Consider the following 19097-nt stretch of genomic DNA (forward strand, 5'->3'; position numbering starts at 1 on the left):
GGCAGCGACATCAAGATTTAGTTTGCCACTTACTGCTCGAGGGGTGCTCTATTGAAGGATTACTCGTAGATTACATAAAAACCTTTTACACACTTTTTGTCAATTACCTGGTAGTCTGTTCTCTGTGATAATAGTGTCAATGAATATCACAGTCATTAAAAATAACGTAATGTTGGGAGCCAAAAAAATAACTACCGCAAGCTTATGGAGAAAATCTCATTGGAAGCAAATTTAGTAAGTAAACACGATTTAGTAAACATGAAGTAAAATGTAGAATTTCCTAATTTTGTTTTAACATAGAGTTAACTATGTCAATGGATTTTGAAGATATTATCGTTATTCGTTCAGAAATTTTTCAGTGTATTGATTAATATAGAGAATATGATTTATAGTCACTAAAAGAAGCTTAAATTTTAGGCACTGTCGAGAATGAACGAATAGGCCATACATATTTAAGCACGTGTTTGCCTCCCAAGCCCGGTACGACAATCTTATACATCTGCGATTTCGTTTACTTCGAGATTCTAGAAAAAAAGTTACAGAATCGTTTATTTCCAGCAGACCAGGAATCAATTATTAAGATAAAATCGGGACCAAGCGGATGTCCTGAAAGTAAACAATTTTGTAAAAATGTAAAACTATCTCTTTTTTGATTGATTTTATCATTTGAACATCCCAAGAAACATCTATGCGCTGATTAAACATTTTAGCAGCCATAATTATTCAGCCATAGCTGAATATGCATCGAATAAAATTTATGTAAGCAATTCTACAATACTTATTCAGCCGAAATTGGAGAACTTATACAACCTATTTCGTTTGAGACAGAAAAAACACTTGTTAAGCAGTTATATCGCCTCTGTGCGCCTTGTTTCCAACTTTGCGCAAATTGGTTAAATTAAAACGCACAAAAGCCTCTATTAAGCTACATTACAGCTTCAAAGCAGCTATTAGCAAGCCCGAAGCTTGACTTAGATTTCTAAGAGCTGAAAAAACGTTTTTATTTCTAAAACTAAACCATAGTTCAGCCACAGGTTGAATAAATTCAGCTAAAAACGTTTAATCAGCCTGAAACTGTTACTTGGGTAGCTGCTTTTAAAGCTGCAATGGAGCTTAATAGCGAGGGGTAAGACACTTCATAATATTATCATATAAGAAGATGGCGGGTCAATTCCCGAAAGATGACGACATGCATTTTTAATTCGCTTGCATATACGAACTCAAGTTATTCGAAATTTAAAATATAGCATACGAAGCCATAGCAAAATAAATATGACGCGTTCCATTTTTTTTAAATTTAAAAATAGATTATTTTTTGGCTGCATAAAGGTTGCTGAGACGTTGAATAAGCGACTGAAAAAGCATTGCAAAACTATTTCTCGTTCTCGTTCGTTATTTTAAAACACGCAAAAGCCTCTATTAAGCTCCATTGCAGCTTTGAAACCAGCTACCCAAGTAACAATTTCTGGCTGATCAAACGCTTTAATAGCTGAATTTTTTCAACCTGTGGCTGAACTATGGTTTAATTTTAGAAATAAAATAAAAACCTTTTTTCAGCTCTTAAACAACTAAATTTGGTGATTTTATCAAGCTCGGGCTTGCTAATAGCTGCTTTCGAAGCTGCAATGGAGCTCAATAGAGGCTTTGCGCGTGTTTGAATAACCAATTTGCGCAAAGCTGGAAACAAGGCGCACAGAGGTTATATAAAGGGCGATATAATTGCTTAACAAGTGTTTTCTGTCTCAAACGAAATAGGTTGTATAAGTTCTCCAATTTCGACTGAATAAGTATTGTAGAATCGTTTACATAAACTTTATTCGATGCATATTCCGCTGTGGCTGAATAATAATGACTGCTAAAATGTTTAATCAGCGCATAAATGTTTCTTGAGTGGGCTTTTTTAGTAAGATAACAAATCGTTTATTCAGCTAGTATGCCACAACTATTGAGAATATTGACGGGTTGTGGAGAGATGCATCTTCAACCTATCACTAATTCAACCTTCAACTAATCTGCTTGTGACACTATTATGTGAAGCAGCTGATTTGCAGCACATTCGTTGTCTGCTTAAACACTTATAGAATACAAAGGTCTTTGCTTAAATTTATTCAGCGTCTACCACCTGTATTCAGAGTTAAATCAGCTGTAACCAAATCAGAAGCATTTTAATTCAGCTTCGGTGTTTGTTGGGATTGAACCTAAATGAACTTGATGTCCTGAAAATAGGCAGAAACCTTCATACTTTTCTTTAGAGACAATTACATTTCATATTTATTTAACCAAAGTCACTCATTAATACTATACATACATTTTTTAATTACACTCCAAAAGATCAGGCTATTATTGGTGTGAGTTCATTAGTGCATTTTCTTTGGGTTAAACTCTTCGAGCAATGTAAAGGTTTTAACATCGTCGTAGATCGTAGTGTACAGCGTAGCGATCCGGATCGATGATCCTCCTTCCCGGCTTAGGTCACGGTTCTGTTTTTCCCGACGTTAGTGCTGCCTCGAGTCAAATCATTCTCGAGTTGTTTGAACTGAATTAAAATTACGAGATAGGTAACGATGGAACTAAATACCTGTAAATTATTTAAAAAAATGATATTGTAGTATGTAAGTAAGATATGTGGCAAAAGTAAGTTTTGCATTGTAAAAATCTTACCGTGTAGATAACGCTATTGTCAATGTCGAAAAATCCGTACGCTGAAAATTTTTTCTTCTGATGAAGATTCTTCAGTAAAAATTTGTTAATCTGTTTCGCCACCTTTGTATTTTTCATGGTGTAATCATCAAAGTATCTGGTACAGAGTGCCGTCTCGTTTGCCTGAAAAAATGGAAAAATGACAAAGTGATTTGTCGTTTAGTAAATAGGTCTCTACTTTATTAACAAACAATCAATTGCAGTAACGGAAGTTAAAATTATATATATTTTAGCAACACTTTCGGGTATCCCCAACGAAATCTTTAAAATTTCTACTGATTTGAACTGGACAAAAGATATGGTTTGTGGTTTTGTCAATTAGTGTAATCTACATATTTATGATATAAAATTTTAACAATTAACACTCAATCATTGAGGGTGGTTTAATCCAATCGAAAAGAAACTTTTTTAGCAATTTAATTATTTTATAAGATTTTAAAATATGTCAGTAATAGATACTAACAATTACTGACCTTTCGAATCGTTTTATCGCACACTAATACCAAATGCAGTGTTATTAAACCCGAAGCACCCCACACTAGAGAATTGATCCCTCTTAATACAGGGTCCTGGAAGGCTAGCATATCTTCCAGATAAAGGATATGTTTATAGAAGAATCGTGTCATCCACAACAGCTGCTGTAGAAATACCAGCGTAAAAACTATTCCGTAGAAACCGTTTATATCATCAACCAACTTCAGTAAACGTAAAGCGTAAACATAGTAATTTTCTTCTTGGAGTTTGATTTTTGCTACGCTGCTAAAAAGGTCACCAAGGATACCAACTAGCGTTGCACATTCCTGTTGAATAAGATTTATGGCAACGGAATCCAACAGCAAAAGGGTCATCATCATTAGTGCCCACCAGTCGCGATTTAAAAGTTGCTGATGGTAAGGAAACAATATCACTGCTTTTGGAAATATCATCAATACTATGCATAGGAAATTGTTACGTCCAAATCTGTCCATTTCTATTTGTAATTCGCTAGATAGTGCATCTAAGGTATAGCATAGCCTAGCATATTTTGCCGAATTGAAAATGTAGTAATTTCTCAAAATCCAAAGCGTCAGCAAGGTTTGATAGCATAGCATTATTTCCACTCCAAGTACAGTCGTTTTATTAGCACGATTCATCATTACATTGAAATTATCTCCGCGCACAACATTAAAAGTTAGCAGGATGAAGCAAACAAACGAGTATAGGTTAGAATACAGAAAATAGGAGTAACGTTTCAATTTACTGCGAGCCGCAAAAGAAGGAATTCCGAGCAAATTAGTTACCACGTAAATGAAACGGAGTTGACGTTCCATTTGAAGCGGCGACAAAATGCTAATAGTTAAGTTGATTTGCGTTTTACACTTTTCTGCCATTTAAGATATTAGTTTGCGTTGTTTGACGTGAACAAAGTGACATTTAAATTTATTATTTCGATGGTAATGTTTTTTCCCTATTTATTTAAGTTATTATTCTCAATAAACTAAAAATAATTCATCGTACTAGCTGCTCTTAATTATTATTTAGAATAAATTAAATTAAGTATATCTCTGGTGGAAAAAATCTAAAAAGTCTTGTGCTTGAAGAGCAAAGTTTAATTAGCTATTAAACTATTAATAAGACACAAAGACGAAAGTACATATTCATTTTTCTTGCACTTCTTGCACCGAGAACACTTGAGTCGGAAAAGTTATACTTTTTACTCGGAAAAAACAGTTTTTTTTTATAAATAAAAGCATGTGACACTTTTTAAAAAACGCATAAAAAATATGTAAAGATCAGAAAAATTCCTTTCAGCTGTGATTATACAAAACTCAAGTTGTAGCAAGCAAAAATCGTCGATAGCCCTAACTCACCTTTTCGCTAATGTTATCAGCTAGTCCCATTATGAAGGATATTTTGATCGCGAGTGGCCACAACCACATGGAATAACCAACGATATCTAAAACTACTAGTTCAACGGAAAACTTATCAGCAGAGTCCATCAGCAGGAAAAATAATTGGAACAATTGCAATGTTCCCTCGAAGAATAGCAACATTATGCCAAACATAATCGGAGAGACAAAAGCCTTCGTTGAATAATCCATTAAAGCGATCAAGTCAAAATATATTTCGGTAACAGATCGTAACTCTATCCTGTGACCGACGTTTTTATTTACGTGTTTGCTTACAAACATGATTTTAGTTCGAAGTATTGCTAAAATAACAATATATTGCATTATGTAAACGTCAATGACTAAAGCAAGTATTGCAAATAATGCAGTAGCCCAAAATCCTATCCACCCTTCCAAATAGGGTGAAAAATATGCCTCAAAGCAACATACACAATAATAAAATATACTAATAGTTAGGGCTATTATCATAAACCACCATATTCTCGTCTGATTTGGGCACTGAAATACAAAATTCAGCTTGCGTTGAACTCGTAGGATTTTGTTTAAGAATTTCAACATGGCCTTCGAGTTCCAGATGCCATTTAGAATAATTACGTAGCTCCAGATAATGTAGAACTCCATATCAGCTGTTAGAAGCCATGCGATAACATGCCCATAAGTCTCCAATCGATAGTCCCACGACTGAAAAGTGTACCACAAATAAAACACGTTACTAGCCAACAAGGTTATCACATTTCCAAATATTATCAAAGCAAGACAGTCGGCGTAACGGTAACAACCCTTTATGGCATCGAACCGTACAGCGCTATGTCCTAGATATGTATTTATCGACACTATCCACCGCAACGGGTCTCTTCTGGCCATGTTAACAACATGGAATTCGACGCGATATTGTGTAATTAGGACTTGATGCCCATTTCGGCAATGACAGACTAAATATATCCTTTGGATTTACTTTCCCCAATTTGATTCGGGTTTATGCGTTTGCCGTGCGGGAAAGCGTTGAGTTCATTGCGATGTCGGAAACATACCCAAACAGTACGATAAACGTCCTAAACGTCCGGCCTTTTTATGTATGTCTCGTAATTAAAGAAGACCAAGTGACACTGTTGGGTTGTTTTTTGAAGAGTGACTTGTTAGCCCTAAAAGCTAGCACAACTCATAAATAAATCATATGTAATCTATTGTTGAGTATATTTTAACCGTTATGTGTGCGACAGGGTACCCGGGTACCTTTTCGGTTTTAAAATAGTTATAACTCATTCAATTTAAAACATACGTCATTGAAATTTTGCGACATCGTAAAACTCGTTGATCTTAAGTAATTGAGGTTTTTTTGGTGCATATCCATAAAGGGGTTTAGCAATGAGAGTCACTTGAATTTTTTTATTACGTAGGAGGGCGACAAGGGTACCCGGGTACCCATGATTTGCTATCTTCATAACTTTAGTTATGTTGAACCGATTTGGATGAAACCGGTGGCATTTGATTCGTACATTTATCTAGTTTTGATTAGATAAAGCGTTTGGCCATCGAATGACAAGTAGTTCCCGGGAATCGGTAATTCCGGAGCAACATCCGATAAAACGTGGGAAGCCGCATGTTTTGAAAGAATATCAGCTTTCAGTAAACCTATTAGCTTTGAACTTGACACTGTGTACCCTTTCTTCATCTAATTATAGAAATTGGTGACTTTAGATCGCATTGGCCACTCCAGAATTTGGTTTCTGTAGGGATACAGATGGCGAGTTGGGTGCCTAATCCAATATTAGAATTGGTTTAGCGGATCTTTTAGATGTTTCGAACTGAAATGGTCAGTTTAGTACTGATTGATAATTTCGGAACTGGTTCCAAATGTATAACGGATGGTTCTACGTTTTGAACGGTTCTGATAATGCTAAGCATTATCTTGAATCCTGCGGTATCATCTGTGACCCCGTAGAAACCATTTTCGAAATAACCAATCAAAATACATCGAAATGTAAAAAATATCACCTACCGAACTAATTCCAAGAACTTTGATACCCATATTGCTAGGTTTTACCTCCAATCCTGAACTGGCCACCCATGACCCCACAGGAACCTACTTCGGAATGGCCAACCTGATTCATCTCATTATATGAAATAGTACATTGTATGAATTTTTAGAGTTTTTATATCCGCATGACTGATTTTCCTGCAATATAATCATTTCTCTAACTCACAGCGGACACTCTGTCGAAATTCCGGATTTTCGGGCCCCGTATGTCTTTTAGTGGCCAAATGGCCAAATGATTCAAAACTAGATAAATAAACGAATCAAATGACACCTATTTCGTCGAAATCGGTTTAAAATTGTTGATGTTATAACAATATTAATTTTGGGTACCCGGGTACCCTTGTCGCCCTGCTAAAGGTGTTTTTTTTGTCGCACACATAACGGTTAATTAGATAACTTCTGGTTTTTAATTGATTAGCTCATACGTTTCTTGTTGAAATACCCTTTGGCTCCTAATTCAAGGCTGAAACTTGACACATTTCTTTTAATCGTACATTTGAAAACCCTGAACACTTTTCATTTTGGGTATGTGCGTGCGGAAAGCTGCCCTTATTTTGATTTTGATATTCGCTCTTCAGTTATCAAAATGGCCTCATATTGTTTGCAAACAATAGGAACAACCAGGGCTGCCCTGCACTCAGTGCACTTATTTAGCTTTTTTAGCTGTAACACCTCAGCCAAACAAAATTCGAAAATGTTATGTATGGGATATTTGTAGAACCGATTATTATCCTTAAGAATGCTGAACTAAGTATTGCTCTATCTTAAGTATTTATGGCGCACTCTCACTTCACACTGGGTGGTGCGCAGAGAGTGCTCTGGGCAAAATAGGTGCACTAAGTGCAGTGCAGCCTTGGGAGCAACTGATCAAATTTTCGCTCGCGCACTACCCCGTAACAAAGTAACAGTTTCCCATATCATCCGCCAGTGCCAAAAATGTCGCGACGATCGGTTTTACGTGCCGGTCAAAATTGACGCACCTTCGATTTCCAAAGGAAATGTTCACTTTTGTTACGTTAAATGTGAACGCAAAAAACTGTCTGGACAACGATTTGAAAAGTGCGTATTGACTAATTCAGCATTGTTTCATGTTTTCGGCAAAACTGTTTGAATTCTTGGTGGGTTGCTTGATTGATTTGTTTACAAGATAAAAAGCGGTATTTATTACAAGATTGTCACTCTTGTGTACGAGTTGTCTGCTCTAAAGTATTTATATATTGCGTATTTCATTGAGAATTATCCGCTGCGGAATTCAAAATGAAATGCTCTTTCATGATTGCTGGATCGATTTTGTCGTTAATAGAACAAGTTAAACAAAATTCAAGAGTGGATCCAAGCAATAGAGATTTTTGCAGTTGTACAAAAAATAGAGTATTTTATTGCGACAGGAGAACCAGTTATGCTGCTATTGTCATTAGCATTACCACGGAAACGTTTTAGTACTTGACATAATGTTGTCAGTTCGTAAAATGCTCTATTCTATTGAAATAATAAACCAATTCAGTTCTTATATGCACAAGGGATTTTTTGCCAAAAAGAAAATGATAATAAGCTGTTGCATTGATTTTTACGCCGCTTTCAAACATCTGTCGTGAACCATGAACCAGCAGTTTTAGGTACGCTTGATTTGTATGGGAGCTGTCACATTGTTACCGGGTTGCTCGCGCATCACAAAAATGAAAACTAATCTCACGTCGAGTTAGTAAAACCGTTAAAAGTGACCAAATCAACTGTCACCATCTTAATAAAACCCAAATAATAATTTGGGTTTTATTGCACTTTCATATTGATATTTTAGTCATAAAAACCAGCATAAGAGTGTAATAAAACCTTCACTGTTGCTTAGGAAGTATTCGGGGTACATTAGTTGACAGCCGAGCGAGAAGCCTGCATCGCATCGGGGGGAAAGCGAAAGCCGGAAGCCGTAGCGATGACAAAAACAGTAACCATTGCTTTCAAATGGTACCCTCATCTCACCGTCCGAGAAGTATCAAGCAAACTGGGAGAGTAGTCTTCAACGGAAGATTGAACCAAAAGACGTATTGAACTTCCAAAGCACTATTCCAAAAAGCTGTACCTGACGATGCTGATGAAGTTCGATATGTGGTGATGGATGACGAAACTTTTGTCAAGTAAGGTTTCCGTGGCAGGAGTTTTATACGGTAACCAGAAGGAGCAAGTTGCAGACATTTACAAGCATATAAAACTGTCGAAGAAATGACAATCAACCAAGAAATTTACGTGAACAAGTGCCTGGAAAAATATTTACTGCCTTTTACGATTGTTCCATGCTGTTTTGGTCGGATTTGGCATTGTTTTATCCATAGTTCTACAGATTTAGAAATTTTCTTCGAACCTACTAAATAGGTACTCAATTACTCATATCTACCAATTTTCATATGCTTTACGGAAAAGGGTGAAAATTTCTTTCATTTAAAAAACACGAGTAAGGGAATGTCGTCGTAGTTGGGTCACCCTTTGGCATTCCTGAACTGTTTGCTTGAAAAATAATAAAGTTATAGTCATTTACGTGAAGACAAAAAATGATGTCATAGTCGGGCCATGTTGTATAGGTTGGGCCACCGTCGAAAATCCAAGAAATACGTATTGAAATTCTATGTAGGGACATGAAAAGAATGAATTCCGTGGAAAACCACCCATATAAGTACAAATATCCTATTTTTAATTAGGAATTTTTGGCGATTTTGTAAAATCAATATTTTTACAATCACCTTTTCCGAAGTGTACTACTGCAATGAAAAAACAACAACAATCTAGGTTTTTATCGCATTAGTTTTGCATTATTTCATCACGTTTCACGTTACTGACGTTCTCTAGCGAATAGTGCGCTTCTGCGCTTAAAATTATGGTGGCCCAACCATAACTACACAAGTGGCCCGACCTTCACAATGAGCGCTTTTGCAGTATTTCGCCTTACCCTACCCAAGCATCTTACTGGGGGGGATTTTTCAATAACTTTCGTGTGGAGCACAACATACTTAATACATTTTCCATATTTATCTCGATAATTGCATTTTATAAATGAATCATTTCTTGAAGAAAAGTTCATTGTGCCTGGAAATTTTTTTTTGTAAGATTCAATCACTGAATTCGGTAAGCGTATTTTGAATACACGATTGAAACTCAAAATACTGCGAAAAGTTTGCTGTCACAGTAAGAAGTTTTACAATGCTTGTTAATAGATACCACGAGTTACTGAAACTGAAAAAATCGTGGTGGCCCGACCGTCACAGTGGCCCGACGTTAACGACATTACTTTAAGCTACATGCAGTGAATAGTATCCCAAAAAGCATAACTCTATTCTTTGAGAGAGAGAGAGAGAGAGAGAGAGAGAAAGGAGAAAGAGAGAAGAGTTTCACTTTTACAGAATTCTTCTGAGAGCATTTGCATTTACATTAATTAGCTTACTCTTTCTATGCGATGATTTTAAACCGTCGAACATTGAGGCCACGTAAACGTAATAAAATGGCGATAAAAAATATCTGAAATCGAAGAAAATGCAACGAAGAGATGACGAAGGACAGAGTAGAGACGACGACGTGATGATAAGATGTCAAAAAAATAATAAAAAGATGGTAAAAATATGATGTAAAGTTGATAAAAACACGATGAAAGACGAAAAATATACTTTGGTAATATCATGAAAATTCGAAAAAAAAAAGACAACGAAAAGACATCAATACAGCGACAAACGACAGAAAGATGTTTAAAAAGCATAAAAAGAGACAAAATGGCAGCAGAGACGACGACGGAATGAGAACTGCGATAGAATGATGAAAAGACAAGGACAAGTTTTGACAACAGGACAACGAAAAAATGACAAAAGAGTGGCGAAAAGTCAACACAAAAACCGAAAAAAAGACGAAAAAACATAATGAAAAGATGTCAAAAAATCGAAGAAAAGACCGACGAAAAGAGGTCAAAACAGCAGCAAAATTGACAACGAAAACAGAAAGTTGCCACCGAAAAATTGACGAAAATGCCTAAAATAGATATCTAAAACAACGAACAGACGGAGAAAGTATGATGAAAAGATGGCAAAAAGACCATGAAAAGATGACAAAAATACGACAGAGATGACAAAAAGTCGACGAATCCGAAAAAAAAACAACACAGAGATGACAAAAACGCTGCGTAAAGACGATGAAAACAGAGCGAAACAGTGATTTGAAACTTTTTGACTAGGAGGCGAAAAAAATGATGGAAAAAGACGAAAGACAACAAAAATACGTTAAATATATGCCGAAAAAATAACAAAGAAGTAACAAAAAATGCTAAAAAGATAATAACAAATAACGTAGAGACTATAAATAGATATAAAAACGGCGATGGAGAGACGATAAAAAGACGGCAAAACGACGACAAGAAATGCAAAACAACGTAACACAACAAATTGACGTCATAAAGTGCCAAAACTAAATGACGACAAAATGACGCCATCAAACCAGAAACGCCACAACATAAAACGATATAAAAAATGGCAGCAAATCGCTGATAAGAGACAATAAGACGTGGTAAAGAGGTCAGAAAGCTAGATGCCAGCAGAAGGAAAAATAACTAATAGACGTTAAAAAGATAACAAAAAACGACTAGAAGACGACAGTAAAACGTGACAGATAACACCTAACAAATAAACAAAGGCTAAAGGTGAATAATGAAATATCAAGAAAAAAATCGATAGTAAGCATTCTTGTATAATTTAGGTCAAATCTCAAATACACCACGAATTGATTTGATAAAGGGTGTCCCATATCAAATTGCAGCACAGAAGAAACACTGTAGAAAATCACCCATTGAGTATTTTCTCTTGAAAATACTACTACTCTTGATAATTCTACTCTTTGAGTAGAAGTAGTTTAGAGTGTATTCTTTACAATCTATTTTTATCGCGGTTAGTTTATCGAAAATTGGAAAAAATGGCGTCAACGTCGCGAATTTATTTTGTGCAATCACCTGGAAAATGATGAAACTTACGTCAAGGCGGACTTCCGGCAGCTTCCGGTGCGACTGTATTTCACCGCCCAGCACGAGTTTGATGTTCCCAAGGGAGTAAGGATGCTGAAACTTTCATAGTTTGCCAAGAAATACATCATGTGACAAACGGAGTGCGTCGTTCGTGACTACCGGGACTGTTAACGGACAGATGTAGCTCAAGAAGTGTCCATACAAGCATCTGCTTCCTCTGTCGAAGCAACATGAGATCTTCTGGCCGGATCTACCTTCGTGCCAATATTCAAAGGATGTATTCGAGAGGTACGAAGCCAACGAAGTCACTTTCGTACCCAAGAACATGAACGCCACCAATGTACCAGAGCTAAGACCTATCGAAAAATACTGGGCTATTATGAATCAGGCACTACGGAAGCATCCCAAGGGGGTCCAGTCTGAGGAAGACATGAATAAAAAGTGGATTTCCGTACAGATGAAGCTGCAGCTAGGTTGTACAAAACTTTTTGAGTGAAGTTAAGCGTATGGTGCGAGCATACGGTTATGGTATTGAAGTTGAATGAAACAAATATGCCAAAAGCTTACTAATGGGTTATATTTTGTTGTCTGAAAGTTTGAAAAGGATCGGTCATTTAGGTAATATTCTACAGCGTTTCTTTTGTGGTGCAATTTGATGTGGGACACCTTTTAGTATAAATTTTTTTCAAATACAATCAAGAACAATACCTATTAAAGAAATACGAGTAAAAAACATCACCTGTCTATGCGGAATGAGCGATGTTCATCCGTGTAAAAAGTAACTCTAGTATATTAGAAAACATTACACATAGAAGTTAATTATTAAGTAAACTGCGATACGATAAAGAAAGGTTAAAGACGTTGGATCTTGGGGTTTTGCTATGTATAATTCATGCGTAAACACGTTAAGACTAGATTAATTTTTGTTAACGAAGTTTTGTTTAGAGTGAAATTACTGTTTTACAAATAAAGCAAAGCCGTTTTTAAGACTTGACTTTTCTTTTTTGACAAACTTCGCAACCGGGTGTTAGAGTACAGAATAAGGACGGTTTGATACTAACTTACGACGATTGGTTTGATACACCAGCAAAAGCTACCTGAATGGTGAACATTTTTACATAAGTTCTGTATGAATATTCTTCAGAGCAACAACATCCGCCGTTGCAATGCAATATTTATTTAGCTAACATCTATCGTGGGTTTAGAATTCACTCACCTTTACACTAATATTATCAGCTAATCCCATTATGAAACATATTTTAAGCACGATCGGCCACAACCAGATGGAATAATTAAAAATTTCTGCAATAACTTCATTAAGCGCGAAGTTTTCAGCAGTGTCCAAAATCAGGAAAAACAATTGGAACATTTGTAAAGTTGCTTCAAAGAATAGCAGAAGTGTGCCAAATACGATGGGGGTGGCAAACGCCTTCGTTGAGTGATCCATTAATGATATTAAGTCAAAATATACTTCGGTTACAGACCGCATCCTGTGGCCAACATTTTTGTTCACGTGTTTGCCTACAAGTATGATATCAGTTCGAATTATTGCTAAAATTACGATGTACTGCATTAAGTAAATGTCAACGACGATAGCTAGTACTGCAAATAGCACAGTTATCCAATATGCCACCCATCCATCGAATAAGGGTGGGAACAATGACTGGAAACAACATACACAATAGTAGAACGTACTTATGGCAAGCCCTATTACCATAAACCACCATATTTTCGACTGATTTGGGCACTGAAACACAAAATTTAATTTGCGTTGAACTTGTACGGAGGCGTTTAAAAATTTCAATGTAGCCCTCGAGTTCCAGATGCCATTTAGGACAATTACGGAGCTCCAGTTAAGACATATTACACTGTCAACGATCAAAAGCGATGCTAGGACATGCCCGTAATATTTTAAACGATACTGCCATGTCTGGAGAGCGTACCACAAATAAAATGTGTTACATGCCAACAAACTTGTCACATTTCCCAGTATTATCAAAACACGATAGTCGGTGTAACGGTAACAACGCTTTACTGCATCGAACCGCACGGTATTATGAGCTAGATAGGTATTTAACGACACAATAAACTGCAACGGGTCTTTATCGGCCATAGTGCCAACATTGAACTCAAGCCGAGTGTCGAAACGATTAGAAGTTGGTCCCCATTCCAGCAATGTCACACTGCTGAATATATTTTTTTGATATACTTTCCTTAATTTGATTTGGTTGGCGTTTCGCTTGAGGGAAAGCGGCGAATTCATTGCGATTGTCGATGACGGAAGTCCGAAACTCATAAACTATTCCGTTTAGCTCAACAAAAGTGTCGTTAAGTGTTAACTATATTATTTTTTACAGTTTTGTATCTAAATATGCGAATAATAGTATTATGTTATGATGCCAGCGATTTCTCTATTTGGAAATTCTAATCCATGTAACACTGCTGGGTGCCCTTGGAACAATTACTTATTGACCTATTCATACTACAAGCTATTATTAATATTGAATAAAAGATAAACAATCCATTACAGAATATATTTTAGTTTCGTAAAGCATTTCATAGTTAGGCTCAATTTTTCTCCAATGCAAATATGCTTCTGCACATTCGAATTTTAGTTTCGAGTCTGACAGTTTCATTTTTTATCGTTGGATTCCGGAAATTAGAACTACGCACGGACGGTTACAAGTTAGTTCATTCGCTGGCCGCTCGACCGAGGCCAATAAATGGCCCAACTGTTAGGAATGCTGATGTATTCAAGGCCAAAACATAATGGCAAAAATCGTGACTTCAAGCACGACACTTTTGGACCTAGATTCAACTTCCACATCTAAAGTAATGAAATACATACTGATGGAGTTGTTCCTTAGTTATAAATAAAAATAATATACAATCTATTTATATGAGAGGCTTATGTCTGTACCGAAAACCAGGTCTCTAACAGGACGTCATAAGAGGCTTATCGGCAACCAAAAACAGGTCCTAACAGGACGTCATGCTTTCGTAGCAATCCAATGGATTGTTTTTTCAGTCACCTCACTGGTCGATTTCAACTGCTTAATTCCACTGCTTGACTAGACTGCACGACTCCACTGCTCTACTCGACACCTGGAATGAATTGCTTGACTCAACTACTTGATTGGACTATTCGAATCGGTTGCTCGACTCAACTGCTCAACCCGATTGCTCGATTCAACTGCTCGACTAGACTACTCGATTTGATTGCTCGACTCAACTGACAGCTTGATTCAACAGCTTGACTAGACTGCTCGACTTAGCCACTCAACCCGACTGCTCGACTCAACTGCTTGACTTAACTGTTTCATTGTACAGCTCGACTTAACTACTCGATTCAACTGCTCGACTGGGCTACTCGACTGAACTGCTCGACTGAACCGCTTGACCCGACTGCTCGACTGGTCCGATTTGAGTGCTCGACTCAACTGCTCGACTAGACTCCTCGATTCAACTGCTTGACTGGGCTACTCGACTTAACTGTTCGATTAAACTGCTCGATTAAACTACTCGATTCAACCGCTTGACTTCTGTTTGATTCGACAGCTCGACTGCACTACTCGACTCAACTACTCGACTGGACTACTCGACTAGACTGCTCGATTCGACTGCTCGATTCGACTGCTCGACTCAGCTGCTCAACTGGCCTACTCGACTCAACTGCTCAAATAAACTGTACGACTGGGCTACTCGACTCAACTGCCCGACTTGACTGCTCGAATGAACTGCTCGACTCAACTGTTCGACTCAACTGTTCGACTTAACCGCTTGACCCGACTGCTAAACCATTCTAAACCAAAGCTAAACCAAATGCTCGATTAGACTACTTTTTTGTAGATTAGTGCTTAGCTCAAGTGGAGAGGAGAGAACTATGGTAAGGATACGAAGGGTGAAAGGAATTGGCCTTAGAGGACTACAAAACGGGAAATTACTTAACGGGATGTAGGTAAAACTCAAACATGAAGGTATGTCATAGAACTATTACCAGAATATTATTATTATAACGTTACTATATACCATACTATAAATACCATTGTTATGAACAGCACAATTGTGGAAGCCTGGATGATGGAGTAGATTGCCAACCAGAGTCCTTAAGGTCTGAAACAGTTATGTCAAGTTCTTCTTCTCACAAACAAGCCGTCACGTGGGTTAAAGCCAGTGCAGCGAAATTGATTATTACATGGAAGGATCCTAATGCTGGAAGCAAAATCTTAAAACCCCGGAATGCGCACAAGTGTCTCTGCTTGTGGGTCCGCCAAACCCCTTTTGGTCCTTCTATAACAGCATTAGTGTGATATTCATTTGATAATCAAATTTGGATATACTCTAAGCCTACCCACATACACTCCCAAGTAACAGTTCTAAAGCCACCTGGTTTTACTTGAATTTTATGAAGGTTTTATTGCGGTATTAATCATTACCTCTAGTTTTATTGTGGTATTGCGCAATACCAAAAAAATTCGATTCCAAACACACTTATAGCTAGCTAGAAAACCATAATAAAACTATTCATAAAGCAAATTTATTGTGGTTGCTTTATTGCCACGTTAAAACTTGTTGGCTGCACCACGTCTCTTATAAATTTCCCATAAGTGTGGCGTGGCAATACAAAATGGCGCACCAACCAAAATTGATCTTATCGCGGTTACTTGTCAGACCGCAATAAATCTGTTAGTTTTATAGAGCTATTGAAACGGTAACACCCTAACCAAACAGTTTTTTTGCAGCTATCATGAAGAATACCAAAGTTCATCACCAAAATAATGCCATATTCTAGTATTTTGTTTAGCTGGCAAACAAAAATTCATCAAAGCAAAGTATTTTGCAGAAAGAAGGTTATTATCAATCGGTTTTCCTGTCAGAGGAAGCAACTAAAATGATTTTGCTAGAAATTGAGATTGACTAACTGAATATTTTCAATTTGTTAAAACAACCAGTTTTCGAAAATTGCAAAATGTCAGTGGCGCGCTGATTTTATCGACCTATCATATCAAAATGCACGATGAAATTAAATGCGCACATAGTGCAAACCCATGAAATTGCTTAAAATTTAATAAATATTCTATGGGATATTTTATTCTGGTCGCTATAAACCAAATCGTTCAGAATGATCTGTCAGTAAACCTAAAACTTTTCTGCTCAAGGATATATTTTCAAGTTGACAAAGCTAGCGAACTTATCGAGCGTTTGCTAGAAAAGCGAAAATCGAAAAGCAAAAAGCGAAAAGCTTTTTTAAATTATGGCGACGGCTGTCAAAAGCATGTCGAAAGCTTATTCGGTTTTATTGCTGCTTTTAGCAGAGCGTGATACGACTACTTGAGTTTATAACCTGATTCTTATAGCGGTTATGAAAACATTCTGAGGGGTGGGCCACTTGGTCAGAAAGCAGTTTTATAGCGGTCATCAGAAAGTTCTGGTGGAGCTCATAGTTTTATTAGTGGTTTTATGAAATTGGTCATGAAAACCGCTATACGAACGTAATAAAACTTGGAATTGTTACTTGGGCTGGCAAGTCTTTGAAATGATGGTGGATTTCCCCCTTACTAATTAAAATTTTTCGCAGCTCTTGCCGCTTTACACTATGCGGCTTTGAAATTAATGAACAGGCCGTCCCTGACAAAAGCGAGTGATATTGCGGAGCATTATAAATCGAATATAAAGTCAATCCAATACGTATATGCTACATTATGGTAGATTGCTTTTATCATACAGGTATACCTCGATAGTACGTACATCCGCGCATCGTTTAGCGTACGTACTATCGAAACGTACGTAATATCGAATCATAATTTTTAATGTAAAGTAATATTTTTATTATGCTGAATATTGTCTAAAATTTCCAAATTTTAATATATTACAATATAAATAATTATCTTGGGAGCGTGTAGGGCGCTATATCTCTACATATTTGCGTTGGTAAAAGGAAATGCCTATCAACTTAGGGAGCAATTGCTTCAAGAAATGGTTAATTGGTTTCACTGTTCCTGGTTTTTGCTGTCAGGTATTGTGGCCAGTTAGCAATGTGATTATCTACGTCTTCATTAAAATTGCCAAGAATTTGAAATGGTTTCGCAATGGTCAATGTTCCTAATTTAAATATAATGATTATTGAAGCAAATTTTTATTCTCAGTTTTCGTTAATAGTGTCTGAGGTGTTCAAGTACGGAATATTTTTTTGCAAGGGATCAGCATCGCTTGCTTTCTGGTCTCGTTCGTTGCAAAACTTTGACAACAAAATTTTATCGGAGCCGTGACAATTACCCAGTTTTAAATTCGAGCCAGTAGTTTGAACTTTGGAATAGTAGTTTGCATTGTAATTTACAATAATATTTGACTCAGGTGAAGGGCCGAGGTCGCAGAGCAGCAAATATTTATATGTAACGGTTTGTAAACGAATTAGAACGCATGATTTTGATGACCACCCCGATGTCGCTATCTTCATTTTGCGAGAAACCTCATCCTCATCTAACAAGACGGATGCAATATTATTCGCCCCCACAGTGGATACGCGCGGGACTAGTTTATGTTTTGCTTACGGAAATGCATGTCCAAGCCATAATATTCATATCATAGAAAATTTACATATTTTAATCGAATAAATCTAGATAAACGTTTGGTACATAGTTGTCAATAAAAGCTGAAATCTTCGAATCTCGGCCTGGCGGTGCTGCTAGAAGGAGTCTGTAGGGTTGTTGCACTAGCCACGTAACTGTCCTGTACTTTAACAGCCGGCTGCGAAGTCTATCGATAAAGAAGGGTCAAATCTTAGAAAGGTGTTTAAGCCCAAGGCTATGCTTTATGGGACAGAATGTGCTTTTATTTAGCAACGTAAATAAAAGGTTAACTGACCAATCTTCGAAATTTTGAAAAAAATATTCATTTGTGTTTAACTTTACAACAAAGTTAATATGAATAGTTTAATTACTAGCGCAACGTGATTTTTCCTCCAAAGAAAGTAAAATAATTCTCGTATAATGAAGCACAACATATATTTATAAATTTGTCAGTTGCTTACAGTCTCATTTTTCCACACTTCACCTTTGTCCATATAGGACAGTTATACTTTTATGGGTAGTAATCATATTACACTTCTTTGACGAACACCAGTATCTGCAAACAAACGAATATTACATTGCCTGCTGTTCCCCCCATCGCAGTTGGAAAGATTCTGAATCACAGAAAAGGTTAATTCACTGAGCAAAAATCTGCAAAATCAGAATGCTAAAAAATAACTGTTATTTAGAACGTATATTTGATTAATTTACTATTTAGGAACTGTTTTTAATTTAAAAATAATGGTTTTTACATAACAGAAATAACTGATATTATTCAAATATTTAGAATTATTGAATACGTTTTTGCTTGTATTGACTCATAAATATTCATAAAAAAGTTTCTGCTTTATATAGAAAATAAAAAAATTCATTGCAGGAAAATGTACGTACTATCGAGGCAAAATGTACGTATT

General features: G+C 36.6%; 1 protein-coding gene across 1 annotated transcript in view; it reads right to left on the reverse strand.

The window, feature by feature from the left end:
- Positions 1-2467: 2467 nt before the first annotated feature.
- The window catches only part of LOC128740452 (gustatory and pheromone receptor 32a-like), a 29395-nt gene continuing 12765 nt past the window's right edge, over positions 2468-19097 (reverse strand). Inside the window, exons 2-3 of the mRNA XM_053835992.1 lie at positions 2662-2823; positions 2468-2578 (exon numbers count right to left, since the gene is read on the reverse strand). Coding sequence (XP_053691967.1) covers positions 2468-2578; positions 2662-2823 — 273 coding nt within the window. The remainder of the gene's footprint in view (positions 2579-2661; positions 2824-19097) is intronic.

This window comes from Sabethes cyaneus, chromosome 3 (genome assembly GCF_943734655.1).
Source record: "Sabethes cyaneus chromosome 3, idSabCyanKW18_F2, whole genome shotgun sequence".
Classification (NCBI taxonomy): domain Eukaryota; kingdom Metazoa; phylum Arthropoda; class Insecta; order Diptera; family Culicidae; genus Sabethes; species Sabethes cyaneus.